At 32.4% G+C, this 24,916-nt stretch overlaps 1 protein-coding gene across 1 annotated transcript in view; it reads right to left on the bottom strand.

Moving 5' to 3' along the window:
- Positions 1–24,916, bottom strand: part of CenG1A (Centaurin gamma 1A) — a 109,841-nt gene that overhangs the window by 44,187 nt on the left and 40,738 nt on the right. The window contains exons 2-4 of the mRNA XM_076458799.1: positions 13,905–13,963; positions 12,654–12,741; positions 12,127–12,212 (exon numbers count right to left, since the gene is read on the bottom strand). Of these exons, the coding sequence (XP_076314914.1) occupies positions 12,127–12,212; positions 12,654–12,741; positions 13,905–13,963 (233 nt within the window). The remainder of the gene's footprint in view (positions 1–12,126; positions 12,213–12,653; positions 12,742–13,904; positions 13,964–24,916) is intronic.

Here is a 24,916-nt window from a genome sequence, read left to right as displayed (position 1 = left end):
ATGGGAAAATAACCCTTTTCTATTTTAAGTTGAAATTCCACGAAAAACACTTTAAAATGACTTAAACTATTTACTATGGTTAGCAGGAACTTGAGTAAGTACATTTTAAATACAGGAAAATAAAAACCACTTTCATTTCCACTGAAAAGTATTTGACTGTCAGTGGTTTGAGAACTCAAAACTTCTAAATGAAAGAAGGTTTTAAATAAACATTTTTATTTGTTATTGGTGCATTCACAGACTTAGTTTTGGAAGAATAAGAATATAAAACTATCCAATATTGTTTAAAATTATTTTAAAATTACCTTTAAATTCCCATTTATTATAAGTGATGAAAAAACATAACTTGGCAAAATAGTGTGCAACACAAATTATCATTTTACTGCAACATAATTAATATGAAAAATCAAATATAGTAAACATAAATTAACAAATTATATACTTTCTGTAATCTGTACAGTTGGATACGCATAGGTAATTTGTTATGTTCTAATATAAGAGGTAAAAATACTTTGAAAGTAAAGACCCAAAACTACCAAGTTACTAATAAACATTAAAAATAATGTTAATCATACACTAGTATCTAAAGAGATTTCAAAACACGGAACTATCTAAAACGGTAGGTTACAGGAACATTCTATACTGATAAAAGGCAACAGGCTCTATTTCAATTAAAATTTATTTTTTAATAATTAAAGTAACATGGGAAGTCATAATACAATTTTATGACGAAGAACTTTTTAATGTTAAGTACCTAAAATATCACACAATTACACTAAAAGATATTTTTAAAACCAAGTTATATTGATGTTTATTAATTAATCCTGATAAATCTTTTATTACTTTGTAATATCTAAATACTAAAATCCAATTAAAATCCACCTCTAATATTAAAAAAAAACTTAAATATTAAAACATACAGAATCCAACCCCAAGAAAACCAAAATTAACCCGCGAACTAATGTTAATACTCTTTATTCTAAAAAAAAACAACACGAAAATATTGTTATACGAAACAATCATGATTCACTTTTATCTGATCAAAACCTTATCGACTTACCAATATCCTTCTTCTTTCACTAGCAGTCTTCAATAATACTATTTAATTAAAACGTATACAATTTACATAATAGAGTATTTGTTTCACAGAGTTAATCACGACCTGTAATCGATGGTAATATGCGCATTCGATCACTTTATCCTTGGGTCTTTCTAGTAGCCCGTGTAACGGATATACTTATGTATATTTAGAAATGCATGCAACTTGCACTGTTAAATGTGTTGCAAAATTCTGGCTTATTACCTAAATTTGTAGATTTTCGAGTGTGAGAATTAACAATGTACTACGTTTTACACTGTTGCCAACTGAACTTTCGAGAACCTCGCTTAAAATTTATAAATCGACGCGCCAAGAGATAGCATAAAAATATTATTGGTTTGCTACAGTTTATACTATATACCTCGTAAGCTATAATTATGATAAACGCTTATTAATCGGGAAACTACAGATATTTGACCAAGAACTTTTATATATTTCGAACATTACAAACCGTTCAACTTAAGAGAATTAACTTCAAACGTTAATATTTCTACGAGATCATTACATATCTTCCTCGGTGAAAAGTCAGCTTGTAAACCACGTACGGTCAGCCAAGAAGAATATGGTTAGTTTCCAATCAAGTGAAGAACACCTGTGTATCAACACAGAATTAATTCGTTCTTCAGAAACCGTCGATAAAATATTCACTTCCAGACAAGACAAAAGATTTGGTATTATTTGCAAGTTTATAAAACTCTTGTATATAAACCATTATTTGTAAAAATTGTTATTATAAATTGTATTGTTGTTTGTATATTAAAATATATTTGTGTTAAGAAAGAAAATTATGTGTATCAATCTTATTAGATATCGAAATTCAATTAACTTCTAAATTAAAATTCCCGACTATTTGAAATCGTAACATAATAAATCGGTGACTTGTCTGGGATAAATTACAATGTGTAACACCTGCAACTACAGACTATACCCCACAACCTCTTGTTGCAACTAAATTAAAGTGTGGTGATTTCAGGTGTAGAAAGCACCTTCAAGAGGAGTTACAACACTACAACACTTTCCGACGCAAAAGTCTCTTTTTACGCAACAATAAACACATACAATGCATGAAATTTTAGCGTTTTGAAGAGACGGATATCTGTAGTGTTGAACTGAATCTCTTCTTTTTCTTTATCGGAATCTTGGGGAGGGGGTCAGGTTTAGTTCTTCTATCTCCCCCACTACACTGGTGTTTCGTTTCACTGTTTAAATGTTGAACACTGCATAAGTGAGGATGGTGTTACAATTTCATGTGGAACCGAAACTGTGAAGCATAAGGTTATCTGGTTTTGAATTTCACGTAGAGCTGCTCAAAGGCTATCTGCACTGGCAGCCCTTAAGTTAACAATGACACACTCACCGCCAACTCTTGGATTACTCTTTTACTAATTAATAGTGGGATTGATCATCACACCTTCCACGGATTCGAACTCGCGACCCTCTGATTACGAGTCGAGCGCTCTAACCTTCTAGCCATGCCGAGCCCTAAACAAGATGTTCAGGAACAATACAATAAAAAGACTTTTCTAATACAATGAATCACGTTGTACGTGTTCGGTGACGTGATTCGAACCCGCGACTGATATTACTGGTCGAGAGCCCTATTCACCAGGCCACGCCAAGGGTGATTCTATCTACATAAAAGAAAAGGGGGTTCTTTACTAACTAACTAACGGGAGGTGGTGAAACAAATTTAACAGCTTGTCACCTGACATAACCCAGTAACACTGCGGTCCATTGTAACTAAAGTACGAACACTCACCTCTGAACCGCAAAAAAATCTCAAGGGTTTAAGTCTACAAGAGTAATATACGGGCCGTGTTGACAAGCTTCTTCCACATACTTAACCGAACAGAAATTCAACTATCGAAAGCTATGCATGTAGTGTTTGGCATACTACGAACAGAAATGAGTCATTAGACCGGATGATGCACAGGTTCACTTAAATGTCTGCAAAAGCCAGGGCAGTTTATCATTAACCTGCGAGTGATCAGTGCTCAACTCTGTTAAGCTCTCTGGATCTTAGATGCGGAAACGTTTTTGGACTTTTTTTTTTGCATTTAAAGGCGAAAAAACTGCCTCGTTTGCATTGAAAATATTTGAATGACGTACTCAACTACGTTACTTCCTCCAAATAGTAGCCTACGCAACGTTTAAATTATCTTCAAAACTCACAGTATCATCCACATGTCAAAATGGAACAAGTATTTTTTTTTCTGGAAATTAAGCACTGTTCATCATACACCATAAAATGGGGCAAAGAATGATGCAAAAAATATTTATACTGGTTGCAAGTTAAACCTGAATTGTTACGTTAAACACAATTTCGACTACTTTCCTTAGTTTTCGCCTCACGTGCTGATAACATCCGCAAGAAAACGCCATCTCTGTGTGGACTGAATGCCAGTCAGGTGTGGTTCCATCAAGCCGTAGCAGCTAGCCATAGTAGATACAGTTTCTCCACAAGATGTGGGTAAACAAAGAAATTCATACAACCATTTATACACATCTCTCATATATCTTTGCTTTGTGTGTGTGTGTGGTGGAGGGGTGTTCAAAGAGGTCGTTGTCCGCACACGAGTGATAAGTTTTGGAAAACACTGACCACAGTGGGCTGCGTAATAAACTTCTGCAAAGAAATCACACTAAAGAGCAAAAGTCAGTAGCCAAAGTAATCATACATACCACCATCGGCATTAGAAGGAGCTGTAAGTCCGAAACACTTACCTTTGTACCATTAACATGAAAAGTATAAAATGCTTACCGTTTTCTGCCAGTAAACTGTTTATACAGCACAAATTAAACTCTCTCTTGATACTGATATGTTAACATATCTATAAAACTAAATCACACTCTTACTACATGTAAACTAATATTAACTGCACAAGACTTATGGAAATATACTTTGTTTTAAAACAACGAATCCACGTTTGGTGAAATATTCAACTCTTTCTTTCAGCAGTTCTGTCTCAACTGCATCTTTAAGACCTGCGTTAGAAACTCTAAAGTGTAAAGAATGTTCAGCATTTCACAATGCTGATACATACGTAAATAAAACAAAAATCATCTGTATTAAGTTTGTACATCAAATTACAACACAAAACTTTACATTAAAAATTACTCGATAATCCGTCACAGATACAAGAAGACTGTAACTGGGTCGTGACCTCGTAAGGTTCACACTATTATGCAAACACTTTTCCTGATGTTGGAGAAACGTAGAATAAACTGAAATGTTTGTTTTCGAATTTCGTACAAAACTACACGAGGGCTGATTGCGCTAGCCGTCCCTAATTTAGCAATGTAAAACTAGAGGAAAGGCAGCTAGCCACCACCACCCACTGCCAACTCTTGGGCTACTCTTTTACCAATTAATAGTGGGATTGAACACCACATAATAACGCTCTCAATGACTTAAAGGGTAAGCATGTTTGATAAAAATTGAAGTCAAATTTAGGATACCCTACTCTCATTGTTTTTTTTACTCATCTGTAATTAGTTATGTCCGCATTATTTACAAACACCTGTTGTGTGTATGTTTTATTAGCTGCAGTAGAGCGACTCATAGAATGAATCTAAGTTTATCCAAGTTCAAGCTCATAGTTCCGTCATCTCTTTAGACTGATGTATTTCACCACAAACGAGAGCTCAAATTAATTTACTCTAATCCTATTCAAAATAATTTAAATCTGAGGGTAGGCTGATATAGATCCTGATGAGTAATAAAAATCAAAACTGGTATATACGCGCCCCAAGTTTGATATTGCTGACACACAAAACTATATATATTAAAATGGTAAAAAAAGTCTCATAGATTAATATATTCTAATCTTGTCTAAAGGAATTTCAAGTGCCGTGGATATTTAGGATTCTGTCTTTCCGCGTGAATTACAAGCAGAAAACAAAAAAGAGCAAAAACATAAACATATCGACGTCATAACAATCAAAAGGTCAAATCATTACAATTGCACATTTAACCTTTACTCGAACGAAGTACAGGAATAACGTTAAACAATAAAAATGAATACGATTTTGAGTTAATGACGTCACAAACATTCACTGTGAGTTTAGTTCCAGCTGGAAACGAGCATGCGTCATATAACATGTACAAACACCATAAATAGAAAACAACGTGTGGACTCCACTAAACAGCTGTTAACCACCACGTATAGAAATGATAAATCCTTGACTCAGAACTAAACAGTTCCCTTCGTGTATTAATCTTTAGCAATGAGTTGGGATGTAAGATATTTTTTTGAAGCGTATACATTATTTCAGTTTTTTTTCCCCTTTTTAGAGTTAGATGGTGGGGACAAGGGTTTTAAATATTTTTTTGATAGCGCATACAATATACAATTTTAATATAGATCTAATTTCCACTCCTGATAAAACCAGTTTTTAAATCTTCTAGACGATGGAAAGTGAAATGATTCTGTCTATTTTGTGAGGTTGACGTTTGACCTACACCAACTAAGATGTAGTAATTAACATAGTTTAGCTGGCGATCCCTTAAACCAAATTTAATGCAAATCAATTTATTGATGTTTTATAATTTGTTTTATGCGTATACTAAGGAAAATGTCACGATTGTCACGTGGTTCCCTTCAGAGAGAAGACGAGTACAAATAAGCTTACAAAAGCGTCATATTGTTTGTTATACAAGTATGTACGTATTATCTCTAAGAAAACTGTCTCGCTAAGGTATTACCGCATTTTAACATTATTGATGACGTAGGTTCTTGCCTGATATTGTTTCGCTGTGCCAGTTTTCACTGCAAGTTACTTCTTTCATGTGGTTTGTATCTACCTCAGCTCTGAGTAACAATCAAACAACCATATACGCTTTCTTCGCAAATTAAGTCTTTACAGACCGAGTTCTGCGTAATTTTATATTGATTTTGGTGCAATACGCTTTACAAAAATCAATGGTCGCTGTCAGAGAGCCAAGAAAGAAACCCACCTTCTCTCAATCATTGTTAAATTAGAGAAAAATATGTAAAAATTCAAACATTTCTAAAACGTTTTGTTTCCAGTGAATACACTTCAAATTCGAAATCCAAATCTGAAATACAATATTTGCTTTAGATTCACGCAAATAAATGTGCAAAAAGGCATGTCGCTTAAATTACAACACAACAATCCTATCCACAAAACAAAGTACCAAAACTCAAACTAACATTTTTGAAACAACTTGCTGGTAATATAAACCGAAATAAAACCTCGATCTTCGATAACCGCAAAAATACAAAGTTTGTAGTTTTCTTATTACAATTTTCTGACTGGTTTCTAAGATTTTATTATGTTCTTTTTTTAGTTTATTATTTTCTGACAGCACTTTTATGTTTTGTGTGAAACTGATAATTATATCATAGGACCTTGGTATGCCAGTAGTCATGAGTCTGATTGCCATACAGACATTTTATCTCAAGCGTGAATTAGTACCTTTTTTTCCAAAACCTGATACATCCAGAAACGTCACAAAACAAAGCGTCTCCATGTCGCACGTGTTCTCTTTTTAATTTTTACTCTCTATTAAATTTATGCTGTTGTTTTTTTCAAAGTTAAGAACTTCCGTTGCTAAGAGACGAAATCTCAGCGTCGCCCGATCGAAAGACCAACGTGAAATAAGTTGTAACATGACAAAATTTACAGCAAAAAAAGTCGTTAAGCTAAACATACTCACAAACACAAGTTTGAGGGTATGTTTAGCTTATAAACTATATATTTTATATTCTGGTTTTTAAATTTATTTATAGCCTATGAAATTGTCCCTTACGATTAGCCAAACAAAGAAAGTATTTCATGCATTTTTCATATATCATACTAACAAGTAGAAAAAATAGCATGGCCAATCAATGGACAGACGTCAAGTTGCTTAATTAATCTTTGAAGTTGTACTATACAAAGCAACCAACTGTCATTCTATCAACCTGCTGTCAGGGTTTTGAATTACATCCTGGCGCCAAGACGGACTCTTAACATCACAAAATAGCATGTCTTGTCGATGTTTTATGAATTATTTGTGTGTTCCAGATTAAAATGCTTATCATTTATCACAACTTTTTTCTTTCTTTCTTCTACTTTTAAACAGTTTGGAAGAACACAAAGTCCTGAGACTCAAGTGCGTTTTGTTACCATATAAAGTAATAATATTTCACCACTACTTGCTTCATCAATAGCGGTCTGTTCTTTAATGAACAGGAACTTACGTAACTAATCAAATTAAACACACGTGTATAAATAAATTTCTCTTTCAATAGTGAGATAAATATTAAAAAAGTATACAATTATAAAAACAATAACCATTTTCAGTTGTTCAAAGTAAATACGTATAAACAAAATGTCTCACATTACTAGTAACTTCAAACAATTTAGTAAAATCGTTATATAATTATTAAAAACAAACAAACATATCTTGTTGAAACACAGTCTCACCTGGAAATCAATATCCGTTAGCTTCTCAGCCCCAAAACTTTAAGTCTTTGCATTGTCTCTTTTTCTTTTCTACTTTCAACAATGATTTACATAAGGGAATCCTCAATAGCCGCGACACTTGAAACTATTTTAGGCATGATTACAGTAAAATAATCTACGACTTTTTTTTTTTTTTTTTTCATTAGCTATATTTCTGTACGCCGGCAATACCAAGCATTGAGCGCGCACGTGACCGATTTTATTTCTCATCAGGATCTCTACTAGCCTACCCTCAAACTGAAATTCATTGAAGCAGGATTAGAGTATATTAATCTAAGGTACTCTAGTCGTGGTCAGCTACATCAATCGAAAGGGTTTGTCCTCCCGAGTCTAAAAAATTGATAATATCTCAAAATCGGTCAAAAAATGAGAGAGTTAAGAGCTAAATATTTTTATTTGATAAAAACTCAGTAACATTTCATCATTCCATGAGCCGTTATACCGCGGATAAAAAAATATAGTGGTATAAAATCAGTTTAAAACTTCACACACCCTTTATTACACATCAACCAGTATAGCTAGGTTACTACCCATTTGTAACATTTTGGAATTACTACGTGAGTGTGTGTTTTGCTGGTAATCTAATTAAATAATTCATAAGACAAGATATTCGGGCTTGAAATTTAATAATGAACTTATAAACATAAGTTACATTAATACGGTAGAATGGATATATAATTTTAACAGAAACTCATCTCGACGAAACAAAAACGCGTTTAGAAAAAGTACAGTTAATACACAACATGAAAGTAAAATTAAAAATTATCGAGAAACGTAATTTTATTCATGTTCTAATATTAACAGAACATCATTACAGTGAATGGACGACTACATTTGTTTTTTTTGTTTTTCAACTTGACATTTTGCGAAGGTTTGTTTCCAAGTTTTGTATTTCACTTGTAAAAGCAAACAATAACAGGTATTCAACAAATCATACCTTAAAAAAAAGCTCATCAACTACTGACTCTTAGCTGTTTTTGTACCACCCAATAATTTTCAAGAACCTATCACGTTAGCACAGGTGTTACCACCAGGCTGTATTTAATTAATTGAAGTTACTGACCATAATATAACTCACGCGTCGTCACACAAAATATTCTTTAATTTTTATAACGTTGAGATGTGTGTGTGTATTTTCTTATAGCAAAGCCACATCCAATCAGGAGAATCGAGACCCAGATTTTAGCACTATAAATCAGAAGACTTACCACTGTCCAACCAGGGAACTTTCTTGCGAAAGTTTAGAGAATTAATACGTAACAGTAATCTAGGATCTTGTCAACACTCCGTAAATACTATTTACTAACTTTCATAATTTGAAAGTGAGCGAAAAAAAAAAAAAAACTTATCTAGGAATCTGAATCACACTCGTGATTTTTGAAATAGCAAACAAATAAGCCCATGACTGACACGAAAAATTTATTACAAGGAGGAAACACCACGGACGCTAAGGCAATTCAACATTACAAATGTATATACTTCAACATACGCAGTTTTAAAATATCAAAATCATTAAAGTTCAATCCAAACACGCGTAAAGACAAAACGAAATTAAAAAGTGTCAAAGATATGACTAAGTCATAAGTGTTATACAACTGCTTACTGACGTTCACATACACTGACAGAATTTTATATATATATATATATATAAATCACAGCTACATTCAGTTACTACACTTTTGCATCTTCGAACACGTCTAGAATTATTCTCGTTCCCAGTATCCTAAATCGTACAAAATACTAATATAAAATGAGTTCAGTCTTCCAAGCAAATCACGAGAGATACTTGTTAAGTACTAACCTTTATAGGATAAAGAGTTTTAAAACAAAATTACTGACAAAGGAGACGTCTGGGTGGAGTGCTTCCTTTTCCTATGCTCTCTTCCGCAAATATGCACCTGATTCAGTCGTCAATGAAAGAAGAAATACCACTAAGAACCTGCTCGTATAACAAGGCTTCCGTTACCATAGTTACCGGTCTCTTAGCTCCCGCTGACCTACTTTCCTAAAACGCTTGACGCACTGTTACGTCGCAGGGTTATTCTCTCCTATTTGAATAGTTCAGTCTTGAAATCAACCATTAATAGTTGCTTTTCTCTATTTCTAACTTCTTAAAGCAGCAAGATACACAACGATGCAAATGAATTGAGCAGACGGTATATTCAAGAAATAAGACCATTCTTTATGATGTTGCAAAATATTACATTTTATAACGGAATGTGTCCTCTTTCGTTTGTGCTCAAACGTGTGATTTCAAGACTTCCAACACATCTTTTCTTTCAGATCGATTACGCACACAAACATTTCATTTCACTCGAGCAAATATATAACAGAAGTAGGTATTGTCACTGAGAGTTCCCCGCTAACTTAAGTTTACACTGCCAGTAATAAATATTAACATGAAAATGTATTTCCAGTTCTCTGACGTACGTTTCGTGCAGCACGTGGCTGCGAAAACCTTTTTGAAATTTGAAAATTTTAATTAAAAAAAACAAAACAAAGAATGTAGTAATAACTATGCACAATTAAAACTAAAATGTCAATATTCTAGAATAATACATACTATGATGAAGCCAGTATATTGTTCCATTTAGAGTATCCCAGCCACTAAACTTATTTAAAAAAAAAGTATCAAAGCCAGCCCTTATCATTCATATATTTAAAGTTTTTTCTTAAACTCCACTAAACTGACTGTCTCCACAACATCAGAAGGCAGCCAAACACATTCCAAAGGCCAACTACCCTGCTAGCAGAGTAACACTGTGTTAGCTGAAAATGATTCCTACTGTGTCAAAACTTGTATTTCTGTTCCCCAGTCCTACATTTCTCACCACTGAGTATGAGAAAATATGATGCATCAACATTATGAATTCCCTTTACAATCATAAACACCTCAATCAGATCTCCTCTAACTCTTCTTTGTTCAAAATAAAACAATTTCAGAGATCTTAACCTCTCCTCCTATGATAACCCCTTCACTCCCAGGTACCATTCTAGTTGCCCTTCTTTGAATCCTTTCCAACAATTAGATGTCCTTCTTAAAGTAAGGAGCCCATGACTGAACACAATACTCTGAATGTAGCCTAACCACAGACTAATACAATGAAATTATAACCTATTTAAACTAGTATTCACTATTTCTGTAGAAAAAACTAACATCCATTTGATTTAGTTTAGGCTTACACCCAATTATTAAATTCAATATAAAGTGTATCACAAATTAGAGTATTGAAGTCTAAAAATGTTAAAATATAACCAAACCAACTGTGTTAGGAAAATTGGTTGTTAATTACAAGTGGTCAGAATACATTGTTGTATTAAACCTAGATAATAAATATTTTCTTAAAGAAATTAAAAATAAGGTTATGTTTTATAATTCAACAGGAAAACTAAATACTGAATCACCCAATGTCAGTTATTTATTTTAATGCAAAGAGCATATACAAATTTGATATTTCAATTTCTCTCTACTTGAAAACTAACATTTCATGTTATACATTTTTATAATGTCTTAATATTTTGTTACACTCAAATACAAGGTTTAAAATACAGTACATGTGTAATAAATCCATGCAAGGTAAGTACTTTTTGTTGCTAGTTCCTTTAGATGAAATATGGTATTTACTTTAATGTAGCATACTCACGTACCAAAATTAATGTTTAGTAAGTCAATTTCAAATTCTGCTACCACTGAGTGAAAGGTTAAAACAAACAATATGACAGTTGTTATATTGCCTTTATCAGTTAAAATTACATGTCAAATTTTACGTGTTTTTGATGAACAATTCAAATTATAAAAAAAATATCTATGTATTTCCTGCTTTTACTAGTCACTGTACAGGGTTAGGGAATTAATAGGATATAACTGCACCTATTAAAAGGTGAGAAAAATACAAAAATACTTTTCATAGAAAACAAATTTCAGATAATCATGTAAACTAACTTATATAACTGCATGAAATATTTTGTTATTTTTCACATACTTCCAAAATGTTCACCATTTACACCTAATTCTGCTTTAAGATGTATCCTGATGATGCTTTTAAGTACTTTGATAGTACAGTTCATTACAAATTTTGTGTTTAATGCCTCCATGTAAATACTTATTAAGAGAATATGGAAATATATCACATGAATGATTGTAGCCTTTAAAATGCCAGTTTATTTAGAAAGAAAAACCAGTAGCAAATTACACTGGTTCAGTGATCACCACTGTTTTTTTGTTTAAATCACTAACTTCAGGGGGAGGTTAAGTCACTGTTAATTTGCATTGTACCTCTTTACATGTTGAATTTCTATAAAATTTGTATTTTGAGAAACAAGTTACAATTAACTTACAATAAATTTGTTTACTACTGTACCTGTCTCAGGAACTTGAACTTTTATGCAGAATTGTTACAGCACCAGTTATAATTTTTAAGTCATGAAACTTAACCAGGACTTAAAAATATAAATAGTATTTATTTAATGCAGGTATGTTATTCGTAAATTACAATAATCAGAAGTCATGGTAGACAGGAATATATTTTGAAATACCTCTCATGTGCATAACTTACTTGAAGTTCTGGTGGTCCACCCTCATCCCTAATTAACAATAAATAACTCTGCCCTTCTATCACAACCTCTTTTTTGAAACGCCCACCTACAAAAGACACCAATAAATGTGTATGAAAATTAGGTGAACCAAACATAAACTATAAATAATTATATTGATATATACTTACATTCCCAGAAACACGCACTTGTATATATATTCTATACCGGTTAAAAAGAAACAAAAAAACATGCTAACCTGGCATATTATATCAAAATATTATTTAGCAGGATGCTTATACAACAAAAGTCGGTTTAGTTTGCTCATCTAAAAAAAATAAATAAAATACACATTTAACCATATAAACAAACTAATCAATTTAAATGTTGAGTATTGATTACTTGTACAATAAATCATGTAATGTATGATGCATGTACACACACTGAAACATGTTTTAAGTTATTTATTCAATTTTTTATAAACACTGATATACAAAATTGCATAGGAATGTCTAAGCACAACCAAACTATAAAATAGGAGGCAACTCACCTTCAGGAGATTCCTCTTGTAAGTATGAGCCAGTCAGGTAGCGATGGACTAATGCTGATTTTCCACTGTTTACACTACCCACAATTCCCTGTAAAATGATAAACACAAGTATTTCACATTAATATATTTTATAGTTACCTATATTTCCTTACAGGTATTTAAAAAGGATTAACTGTTGTCCATAAATTTATCAGTATTTATGCCCACTCACAAATCTCTGTAGGAACAAAATGTAGAAATCTTTGTAGGTGAGTATTTGTATTTATACACAACCAGACTTATTTGTTTGGAAAAACAACAATTTCATAACTTACCACTTAATGAAATGTAAAGTAAACAAATACATAAAGTTAACCACCAATATACACATATTAAATAGTAGGTGCTACAAAGAAAAGAAAGTTTCTTCCTAATGCATGCCAATATGCATGTGTTATCATTATGAACAGAGGAAGTTTCTTTTAGAGCATACCAATATGTATCTGTTATCACGATGACCATGATTTCATTCAGTTTCAACTTGCAAAGTATTTCACTTTCATAAACAAAGAATCTCCTGTGCTTTATTACTTCTTTTCAGTATTTTATCAAAATTTCATAGTTTTTTTTTTCCTTTAACACCCAAAAATATGAATTAATTAAATTGTGAATGAATTCCAAACAAATTTTACCTAACAAATACTTTTCAACACTGGATATAACCAACTGATAAGAAACAAATAAACATTTTACAGAATCAAGTTTGAATACCTTCTAAAATATAGACACAACATTCATGGTTTATGAAGTACAATAAATTAAATCTTAAAGCTATGGTTTTGATTTTACACTCTAAACAAAGCAAAAATAATAAAACAAGTTAAAAAATGTAATGACAAATGTTGTAACAAACAGTTAAGTAAATATGTAGCCCATTTATAATTTCCTTCTTATCAATAAAAACATAGTTAATTAGTAAAAGTTACACAAGTGATGCATGTTCATGTTACTTTGAGACATAGCAAAGTTGCTATTATGCAAGTAAAATTGCTACATTTCTAGCATTGACATACAAACATTTACACTCACTATTAAAACTTGTTTCTATACTTTATATTTATATATAAAAAGTAACTGTCAGCATCGTTACTGACTTATGGTATATAACTTAATAAAGAGTTACCAAAACTACATTTAACAAAGTTTACATCAGGTGTATATATCGTATTTCCTGTAGAAGATTAAATGTAATAAAATAATGGTACAACTCACCAGCCTTATATCAGGCACAATTCGGCTTAATGTCCATTCTTGGCTATTAACAAAGGAGTCTGAAAATAAAAAAAGCCAGGAAAGCAATCAAAAATCATTATAACTACATTAAAAATACACAAATACCAAAGGCTACCTGCAAATGCTTTGAATGTTTTTATTAAACAAATGCATTTAGAACCATTATGTATGACTTATTTCTTTTTACTTAAGTACAAAATCTTAAAATATGTTAACTTAAATACACACATACCCCAAATGTTTTTGCTGACACTCAAATACCTTTAAAATTATTTGACCTCAAGGCAACCATTGGTTATATAATTTCTCCTTTAGGCTTAGTCACTAAAATATGAGTACAAAAAAATTACCACCATCATATTTCCCTATCTCACATAATTGTTTTCTGATGACTGTCTGTTGCTACTATTAATAATTTAATATAAACCAGTAAAGGACTTGATCAGATTGAAATCTCAGTTACCAGATTATCTTGAAAAATCTGTGTGTTGTTACCTATTAGAAATTTCTTGTGGAATTTGTCAACTGATTAATAGAATATATACATAAAAGGGAGAGAATTACATAATAGCATCTATATTATATTTTTATAGTGTCCTAGTATATGATTACTTTCAAAACCAGTAGTAATGGCCAAAATCCCCACAATATTTTCATACTTGTGACATACAACTATATTGAACCCAAACCTTTCCAACAGGAAGAAAGTAAAGTTACCAGGTATGAATTTGGGTATTGCCAAAATATTTAAAAAGGTTGAAAACAATAGCAGTAAATTAGTTTATTCATCTTCAAACCATAATGTTGACACAGCTGTATCAAGTTACATTATGGGCAAGAAACTCAGCTAATGTTTTCAACCTTTTAATTAGTTTATTCATCTTCAATCCATAATGTTGACATACATCCTATTTTCCTTTTATATTTTTTATAGTCAACATTCATCATATTCATATTGCTCTGTTCAAAGAACTTTTAGTAGTATATTTTGTAAAACAAATATACAAAGGCCTAGCATAGTTAAACAAACAACAATACAACATGGCAAATAACATTTTGCAGAATTATATAAAAATGAAGTCCTGTGTTGCTTCATTTTAATGAAGACAGTGATAAAAATATAGTAGTTCGATATATTAATTTGTGCAAGTAGTACCCCGGTACATAATATATCAAACAAAGAATGGGATATATTGATATTTCAATAATACCAAGCACCAGTAACCAGGTACCAATTGGTCTCTCTTCAGATTCATCCTTGTATATTACTGCAGAATAATACAATCAACCACAACACCATGGCAAGATTACTCAATTTATTGTACCAATGCATTGAGCCTGAGGACAACTTAATGGATATTTTACATCAAACAAACCAATATCTATTACTTAATCAACAGAATGATGTTACGTACACTTTTATCCAAATATCACAGAAACTTGTTTAATTTATAGTTTCAGTTTTAAACTAATTTTCTTTTCTTTCATTTGGTACACATAGCTTTTGAAGAATTACATCTGTAAAAAATATTGAAATTTTAAGGTTTAAAATGCCTTTGTTAGTAAAGAAACAAAGCCATAAGCAGGATTTGATGATGTAAAATACATTTAGTTGCCTTTTACTTTTACTCCAATCTATAACCAATTTAAAACAAAAGAAAACATCTATTTCTATTACTAAACCTATAACAGACTGATTAAGAGAAGTAGGATAAATATTGGAACAGAAACAGAAGCTATATTGTATTCTAAAAATGTCACAGAATTATATTCTATTAATAATTCAATTTGAAATAAAGACTTGGGTATTACAACTTTATAATGCATCATTATGCATAGAATATTGATGCTTTTATCTGCAAATTATTTATAGCAACAAAAACTGAATAACAAGGGTAGAAAATATTCAACCTTAATGTAGCCCATTTATTATTTCCTTCTTGTCAGTAGTAACATAGTACATTAGTAATAAAGTTAAATATAAATGATGCATGTTCATATTACTTTCTAAAGATGAACAAGTGAATTCAGAGGATATTATTCAAACCTAACATTTTACAAAACTTCAACGATATCTGAAGAAAATTGAAATTTTTTAGTATGCCCATTTTATGTTCATATAATCTGATTATCTTCCTAGTTGAATAGAAGTTCTTCAATTCAATTAAATATTACTTTTTTGTCATTATTGAATTTTCTCCAAAGCGACTCAATGGCCACCTGTGTTAGTCATTCCAACTTATGATGTTAAACTAGAGGAAACAAAGCTAGTCAACACTGTCAATCACCAACTCTTGGACTATTCTTCTTTTTCTTTAACTAAAGAATAATAGGACTGACCATCACATTGTAACCCATTCACAATGAACATGTTTAGCAGTGATTTGTACCTTGCATCTCACAAACTGCAATTAGAGTGCCCTAAACATTATTGGATATGATTCAATGACTGAATTTTTATTTGTTTGCTCTTCTGAACGTGATAGTAACAATTATAGAAGTTAACGTTATCCACACTTAGAAGTCATTTCAGCACAGATGGCATAAAAAGTTAAAAACTGAATTTTTTTTCATCTTAGCAGCTTATGATGATTAGTGTCTTGTACAGTTGATTAAACACACTAATAAAATATAGAAAAATACAAGTTTATAATAAATAACTTTTAGCTCAGCCATTTGCATAATAAATGCTTTACTAACTACTATTTGATTGAACAACCATTGCACAGAGTTAGCCAGACACATTACACCAGTTGGTGTACCAATAAAACTCTTAATTCAACAAACCTTGGTTAACTTACGAAATCCAAGCAAACTTGCAAAAGACTAGTTGAGTAATACAGTCCTTCCTCATTTTGAGCTAACAGACTAAAAATAGGGCAACTTATCAATCAACAATACTCGCATATTATTGTCCAGTTAAATAATGAGATTTGGCTTATCCTTAACAACAGATTCACAACCCAAAAATGAAGAATTTGTTTTTTGCAAATTATTATGTAAACCTACAAATTTACATTCTGGACTACCAATCACCACAAGGTAACACTTGACCTGTTATGCAAACCTATGAGGATTATAGTTATGATAGGTCAAAAGCCACAGTCACAATTATTATATTCAAATTGGAAAGCAATCCATTTACAGTATTATATAAAAAAAATGTATAAATTTAAGGAGTGTTTTCTCTGTGACAATATATTTAAAAACAATGAATATCCACACATATTGCAACCATCATTACGAGAGTCTTCTACACTCCTGAATTATGGTGAACAGAGCAACCATAACAGAAAAATGATATCAGTGTATATAAAGATACCAAAACACAGCTTTCTTTGAAACCAAGAACTGCTCGTGCTCATATTGGGTCTATCTAATGCGCGCGCTTGGCGATTCTAAGTGTCGAAAAAATTAAATGTGTAATAAATATCGAAACGTCTTAATTTTATTACCGAAGAACAAACGTTTTATTGAATACTTGTACAAATGGATGTACAAGCACACATAATAAGATGCAACTCTTTTTGACCTAAGTATTCAAACTAACAAGTTATATACAATGTCACTAAACACCCAATCTGTTACTATAACTAGTGCCTGCACACGTTTTGTTTATATCGACTATGCATACTAATAGCACACTACAGCTAGTTACATTAGACAAAACAAATAATATACATGTAACTATCAGGGTGTGGAAGAATGGGTGGTGGGTCTAATTTAACATGTTTAATAAATTAAATTCTTAATTACTTACATAACCAAAGTTGATTGCATGTAACGTACCACCTATTGTCAAACTGTAAAGCGTGGTATATATAATGTAATCTGTATGTTATTATATTAGCATGTCAACCATAACTCCAGTTATGAATGTATACATTCATTAAGTTATTTATAAGTAATAGCTGACAAACCCGTTCTGACAAACAACTATAAATTCGAAGGAAACCAGAAATGTGCAGCATATTTCATATGCTGAATTATATCATAATAATTTTAAAAGTAACTTAATTATTCCTTACCAGAAATAGGTCTCCATTTGGCTGTTACATCATTCTTTTGCTTCGTCTTTGCTCGGAAAGAACGGCGACGAAGACGGAATTTAAAGAAACTTAATTTAAGATGCATTATCTATAGCAAGACTTGTATTAACGTTAAGACGCAGAGAATGACAATTAATATTCCATTCACGGACGCGCTTAGGGTCTTTTCATAAAATTACTTGGATACAACAGGCTCAGTTACAGTTGTATAGACACCAACTTTTCAGAGTCGTTTCTGAGAATTTATTATTACTGCACCTCAGTGTTTGTAAGTCTGCGTCTAGTAACACCGGTTGAGACGATGCCGGCACTGCTTTTTATAACATAAAATACTTCGTGCCTTCATAAGTGTTTAACATTCAGTTCTTACTGGATGAAGGTCAAAGAGATGTCACGATTTGCTGAAGAAAGTTGCTCTCTACACTGCGTAATGTCCCACTCTTATCACAGTACTTGTACTAAAACAGGCACGGTAATTGTTCAAGTCCTCTCAGTTGTCTGGGAATAAAACACGCAACATATGAAACTAAACCTTACAAAATAAGCATAGCAGTTAGGAAGGAGCTGTATAGTAAAAACATTACCCTATACGGCATATTGGGGCACTGAAAACCTGTACTAGACTCTCGTAACCGATAGAATATACGGTAGAATCAACATTAACCGAAGAGACAAAAACTAACTTAACAACAAGTTTACACTGATCTTCCAAGTCAAGTCAGAAATCATTTTAACCTAAGCATCACGTGTGACCCTATTTCTGCGAACAACCAATTGAGCTGCTGCATCGTATAATAAACAGAGGTTCAGTACAGGGTCATGTGTGTGTATTATTATTTTTTAACCTAGCTTAAAGTTTTGTGGTACCTACACTGCGTCTGGGCCATGCAGTGGACAACGAACCTGTTAACAAACGTTTGGCACGAGCGAACGCGTGGTCGTAGTGACAAGAGGAAGAAAAGGGGTGATCACGTGGTTTCCGGCTTCACATTTTTCCAAACGGTTTAACACAAGTGAAGATGCCTGTGGATTAAATAAACCACGAGCTGCTTTAAGCAAATTAATATTTATGAATTTGTATAAGTACAAGTAAATTATGTTCCCCCCCTTAAAATATACATATTTATATAGTCATCCAGTTTTGCTACGATCAAGTATATTTTTTATGCAACGTGTGTGTGTGTGTAGTATTACAAATTACTCTTTTTTTTTTTCTATGTCGTTATTAATTTTGTTCAAATGGTTATTTTAGCAGTACCTAAATTCTAAGGTATTAACAAATTGTGGATAAGGTTGTTTGTTATTTTGGTAATAGTGGTTAGCAATAAAAAGGAGAAAAAAAAAGACATTTAGAATTTTGAAAACACTCTCAACTAACTCTTTCGCCTAAATAAGAAAATGTTTTGCAACAGCTCAAAACTTAAAAATCTGTCATCTAATGCAAGTTTATAAAATCTACATTTAAATTCACCAAATAGAAGAAAACACAAAGATCTGAAACCTTCTAACATATTAGTTGGAAAAAATCTCAACGTTTCACAAAATTCTGAAACTGAATTGAAACGAGCAGCTCACGTGATGTTATTGGCCATGTTTCATACTACGTTTGCACTACAAATACATTTTACCAAAGAACTTGTCAGGACACTGCTTCGCATTACTATCTTCTGACACACTTAAGTCACCCAGAATTCAAAGGTTTGATCTAAATTCAGTGTTTGCCGAAATTTAAGGAAAAATCGGTCAAGGAAGTTTTCATATAAATATATGCGATCGTATATTGTTGCCGCAACTCTCACTTACGAAGAAAAAAACAACAAAAAACATCCGTTTTCTTCCGTTATTTTCAGCACCGTTGTATAAGTTTGTCTCAACAATGACGGACATCAATCAGGGAGCGTGACCAAGAACAAATGTCCAATGTACGTACACAAGATCAGGAATTTTCATGTGCAATTAAGTGCAAAGGAAACAATGGAAAAGGACTTAAACATTTCCAAGAGCTGATGCTATGTTTGAAAGCTGAAAACATACGTTTTTCAAAACGTTTACAAAGTAACGTAGCATGATTTATATCGTACATATGCAAAAACGGCTCGTTTGGGTTGAGAAAATATTTTCTGTAGAAGAGCGAACAACGTTTCGACCTTCTATGTAAAATATTTTCTCAACCCAAACGAGCCGTTTTCGCATATATATTTCTCTACATGCGGATTTTCTCGACATCACTGATTATATCATACAGCTTCTAAAATGAAAAAAAAAAAAAACAAATCTGAAAATATGTATTTAACGTATAAACTAAATTAAAAACCCAAGAGCTGGTACAATGTTTAAAAGAGGAAAACAAAAGTTTTTCCTACCTTCCCCAAACTGTGTGATATTGTGATAGCCATACTTTGTTTTGTTGTGTTTTTTGCTTAGTTTAAACATATATGTCAGTAAAAATTCCCTTTTAAAATAAAGACGCACAGTTCTAATCACAGAAATAAATCACTAAGTATTAGCTAAGTTACAACAGACAAATCAGCATAGCTAAATAGAACAGTTTATCACTTCATGATATTTCATGAAAAGGTCTTCACTTTAACCTACTTGAGTTTTGATAGCGCACTGTCTACAGGTGTGTGTGTGTGTGCGCGCGCGTATACAAAGTAAGTGTCATCAACATAACACGAAGCAAAAGGCCTGGTGGCTTAGAGTGAACTGATGCACATAAAAGGTCTGAGTTGGAGCGCATACGAAAACAAACTAATGAATTATTCGTTATACCTAACTCTACATATATTTAGTCACTGTATGTTAGCTAATACACTTATTTTGTGTTCTCAGTCTACGCGTGTATGCGTCGTAAATTTACGTTTTTAAAGTAGTAGAGAGATGTCTGTCAATTTCTACAATATCTATATCAATCTATGTATATATGATGGGTGTGGCGATACAACGATATGATAAGAATACCGTATAGTGAAGCAGTGATACGATTGTATCGATACCTTCCTTACCCGATACGATATATGTATCTTCACGAAATCTGGCAAGCTTTCAATAAACATTACAAGTCTTTTGTGCACACAAAACTGGAGTTTCTAATAAAGTATTTTTTTTAAATTAATGTTTTAATATATAAAGTCAAAGTATCCATTGTTCAGAGTGTAAAACGATTTCCATATTAATATTAATACTTTTCTCCATTTAAAAATTAAGAAGCCTTTTTGCATAATCTCTAAAACCTCCGAAATACAATTCCTTCTTTCTTCGATAAATCTTCATATTTTATGTTATATTCGCAATCCTAATATTATGTGAAGTCGGTCAGTTTGACCAGCCATGTAACCGCCATACAAAATTAATAAAAATTATCCTTTTTTTGTCTTTCTAGAATTACTTCAAATCGTAGCAGAAAACTACATTTGGTTACACTAAATAACTGAAAGCTCTTAACATTATACATCTGCTTTCCATTAAATGTCATTGTCAAACTTTGTAGCAAAAGTTGTCAAAACTTCTATTCTAGATACGTATCGTACCACCCTTACACACACACACAACACGAACATTTCAATACCATGTTTGATTAAATTAAAATATTCTTATTTGAAATTTCTATTAACTTAGTTTTCCCCCTCTTAATTTTCAGTGAATGTACGTCGAACCATCAGGATCATAATATATACTGGTGAGTGAGAGCTACAACACTTTATTGTTCGTTTCAAAGCAAAGAAAAATTTATTATATGTTGTGATAATATCTGGTTAGTAAATCTAAAAGTTCAGTAACACACATGTAAAAAAGAAATAGCTTTCAATTCTATGTGTTTTTTATACTTGAATATAAAAGCAAGTGTTCATTTGTTTGGTACCTTCCAATACTGCACCTTATCACTTTTATGGGTGCAGGAGTACAGCTAAATCACGCTTAGTTAAAAAAACAACACAGAAATACGATACCACGTCGTAGAGGAAGGTCAATAAAAAGTATCTTATGTAACCCTATTTCTGATACATCTGTAGTGTTTTTAAATAACGAATTGTTTAGGATAAACCATCATTTTGAAAGTCCTCATTTTAACTTCTCTTCAACACTTACGAAAAAGACTATTATTAAGTGTTGTTAAAAACGCTACTCTTCTTCCACATGGTACACGTTCACAACTGATATGTTAAGATACAGATAAATATCACCCAAAAAACTTACGGAAAACATGCCACATAAAACTGCATTATACAGCCAACTAGGCGCTGATCGCACTATTTTAATTAAAGATTTAGACTCGGTTCATTTTGCATCCGTACATGCGCTCTATTGGATACACACATTAAGCGATGACCCATGATAAGGAAGGCAACGAATTGGAAATTCTACCATCTGTTTCGCTATGGGTGGGTACCTACCTATACGTAATACAGCAAGGTCATACATAATAAAGAGTGCAGCTACACCCTCTGATGTTCTCTACCCATTGTCTTCGTTCTCTTTGAAACCAACCAAAACAACGTTACCGTATACACGTCATGTTCTAAAACTAACAATCAGATTCCTACCATTCCAAGAAAGGTCAATGATACTCGAATTTTGGTTTAACTCCCACTTGACAGTCATATAATTCAATAAACCAGTGAACATTCCAGATGACCACTAATATTAAATGTTTGCCAAAAAAAACGCAGCCATCACGGCTACTACATTTGAACATATTACGTATTGTACCTGCAAATGCTTTTAATCATGTTTTAGGAACGTATAGAAGAAAACTTACTTCATAGTTTCCTAAACTCTCTCCTATATATTGAAGTAAAAAAGACAACTGCTAGTTGTAATAATCTTACACCCTTCTCTGCTAAAACTTTAGTATGCCTATTGATGACTACATAGTCCGCAATTACATGGATTATCAGCAAAACTTGTGTTCGATACGTTTTCCATTATTTTCATTTTCTGTCAGAGATTGCTGCTCGCGTGCTGATGTTAATGCCAACATATTCTCCCTCTCCGTTTTTTTTTTTTTTATCGATTGATGCTGAACCACAAAGAAAATGAATCAGTTTCTCCGATCTTAAAACGTTTATAGGGGAATGTAGAAAATATTTTTTGCTTCTATGAAATATGAGACTTAAAATTCGCCTTTGGTATACGTTTTACTTTTGTATTCTTGAAAAAAGTAATCTTAAGTTCCTGACGCTGACTAAATAACATGTTCAGTATTAAGTACAATAAGTAAATACGATATGTAATCAAGCTACGGGTTCTGTGTTAAGTTTTAACACACCTGATTCGCCTCATAGAAGTACGGTCCACCTTCAGCAGTTGAATGTGAGTGTACTGTATACGCTGTACGACTCGCAAAAATTCCGCATGCGTTTAAAGCAGGCTTTATGAAAGGTTCTATTTCTCTTTTCTTTTTTAACGAAGTTTGCGAACAAAATATACTGTCTTTGGTTTAACCGTTTTCTTGTCTTTGATCTTATACTCTAGAATTTACATTTTTCTAATGATATCCAATTGAAATATATATATAGCACACCCACAGAAACACCCCACGTACATGCGCCACCAATGAAACTAGCATTATTTTAGTTTTTTGTCTATACATTACCACCTTTAACCTTTTCCTTGACTTTTTTGTTTGTCTGTTTTTGAATTTCACGCAAAGCCACACGAGTTACTTTATTGACATGAAATAGCCCATACAGAATGATTTAAGTCAGGAAAACAATAAAGCAACATTAGTCAAGATTTTGAAGATATATTTAACAGAGCAGTTTTCTTCATGGGCGTCTGCAGAATTTTTTCTGGGGACAAAGTAATGTAAAATTGTGAAGTGAATAACAATCATCTTGATATACTTATGTTCCAAAACGTTGTCTTTTATTATGATTATTTAAATAGTTGACATTGATATTACATATGTCCTCCGACTTTCAGAAATTTGTATGTGAATTTCGCGCAAAGCTACACGAGGGCTATCTGCGCTAGCCATTTCTAATTTAGCAGTGTAAGACCAGAGAGAAGGCAGCTAGTCTTGTTTTGTTTGTTTTTCGAATTTCGCACAAAGCTACTCGAGGGCTATCTGTGCTAGCCGTCCCTAATTTAGCAGTGTAAGACTAGAAGGAAGGCAGCTAGTCATCACCACCCACCGCCAACTCTTGGGCTATTCTTTTACCAACGAATAGTGGGATTGACCGTCACATTATAACGCCCCCACGGCTGAAAGGGCAAGCATGTTTGGTGTAACGGGGATTACGGGTCGAGTGCCTCAACCACCTGGCTCTGATCTTATACTCTGGAACTTGCATCTTTCTAATGATATCCATGTGAAAAAAATAGTCATTACAAACAAACTAGTATTATTTCAGTTTTTGTCTCTATATAACCACCTTGCTAACTTCTGAAATTCCTTCATTAGAACATGGATGATACAGATGGGTCTTGTTCGATTCTCAAATTTTCTTAGTTCAACACTTAAGTTGCTTCTAGGTGTCACGATGCCTCTTTTGTGATATACATGTTTACAGTACAACTATCACTTCTCTTGAAATAAACACTTACTGTGATATACATGTTTACAGTACAACTATCACTTCTCTTGAAATAAACACTTACTGTGATATACATGTTTACAGTACAACTATCACTTCTCTTGAAATAAACACTTACTGTGATATACATGTTTACAGTACAACTATCACTTCTCTTCAAATAAACACTTATTCTTTATACACAGACACATCTTCTCCATGATCTACTTCTGCTCTTTCTAATACTATTAGAATTAAAAGTTCTGCGAAGTTTATTTTTACCATTATTCCAAGCGTCGCTTTCAAACTTTTTTGCTTATTTTCAAATCGCAAGTTCCACCAAAATTCTATTGAACTCCCAAGCTTTTATTCTCGTGTCCATTTCTCAGTAAACGTACTCACAAAGTTGTCAAATGTTACATGC

Source organism: Tachypleus tridentatus, chromosome 9 (genome assembly GCF_004210375.1).
Source record: "Tachypleus tridentatus isolate NWPU-2018 chromosome 9, ASM421037v1, whole genome shotgun sequence".
NCBI lineage: Eukaryota > Metazoa > Arthropoda > Merostomata > Xiphosura > Limulidae > Tachypleus > Tachypleus tridentatus.
The sequence above is the reverse complement of the archived record's forward strand: the minus strand, read 5'-3'. Positions and strand labels throughout refer to the sequence as shown.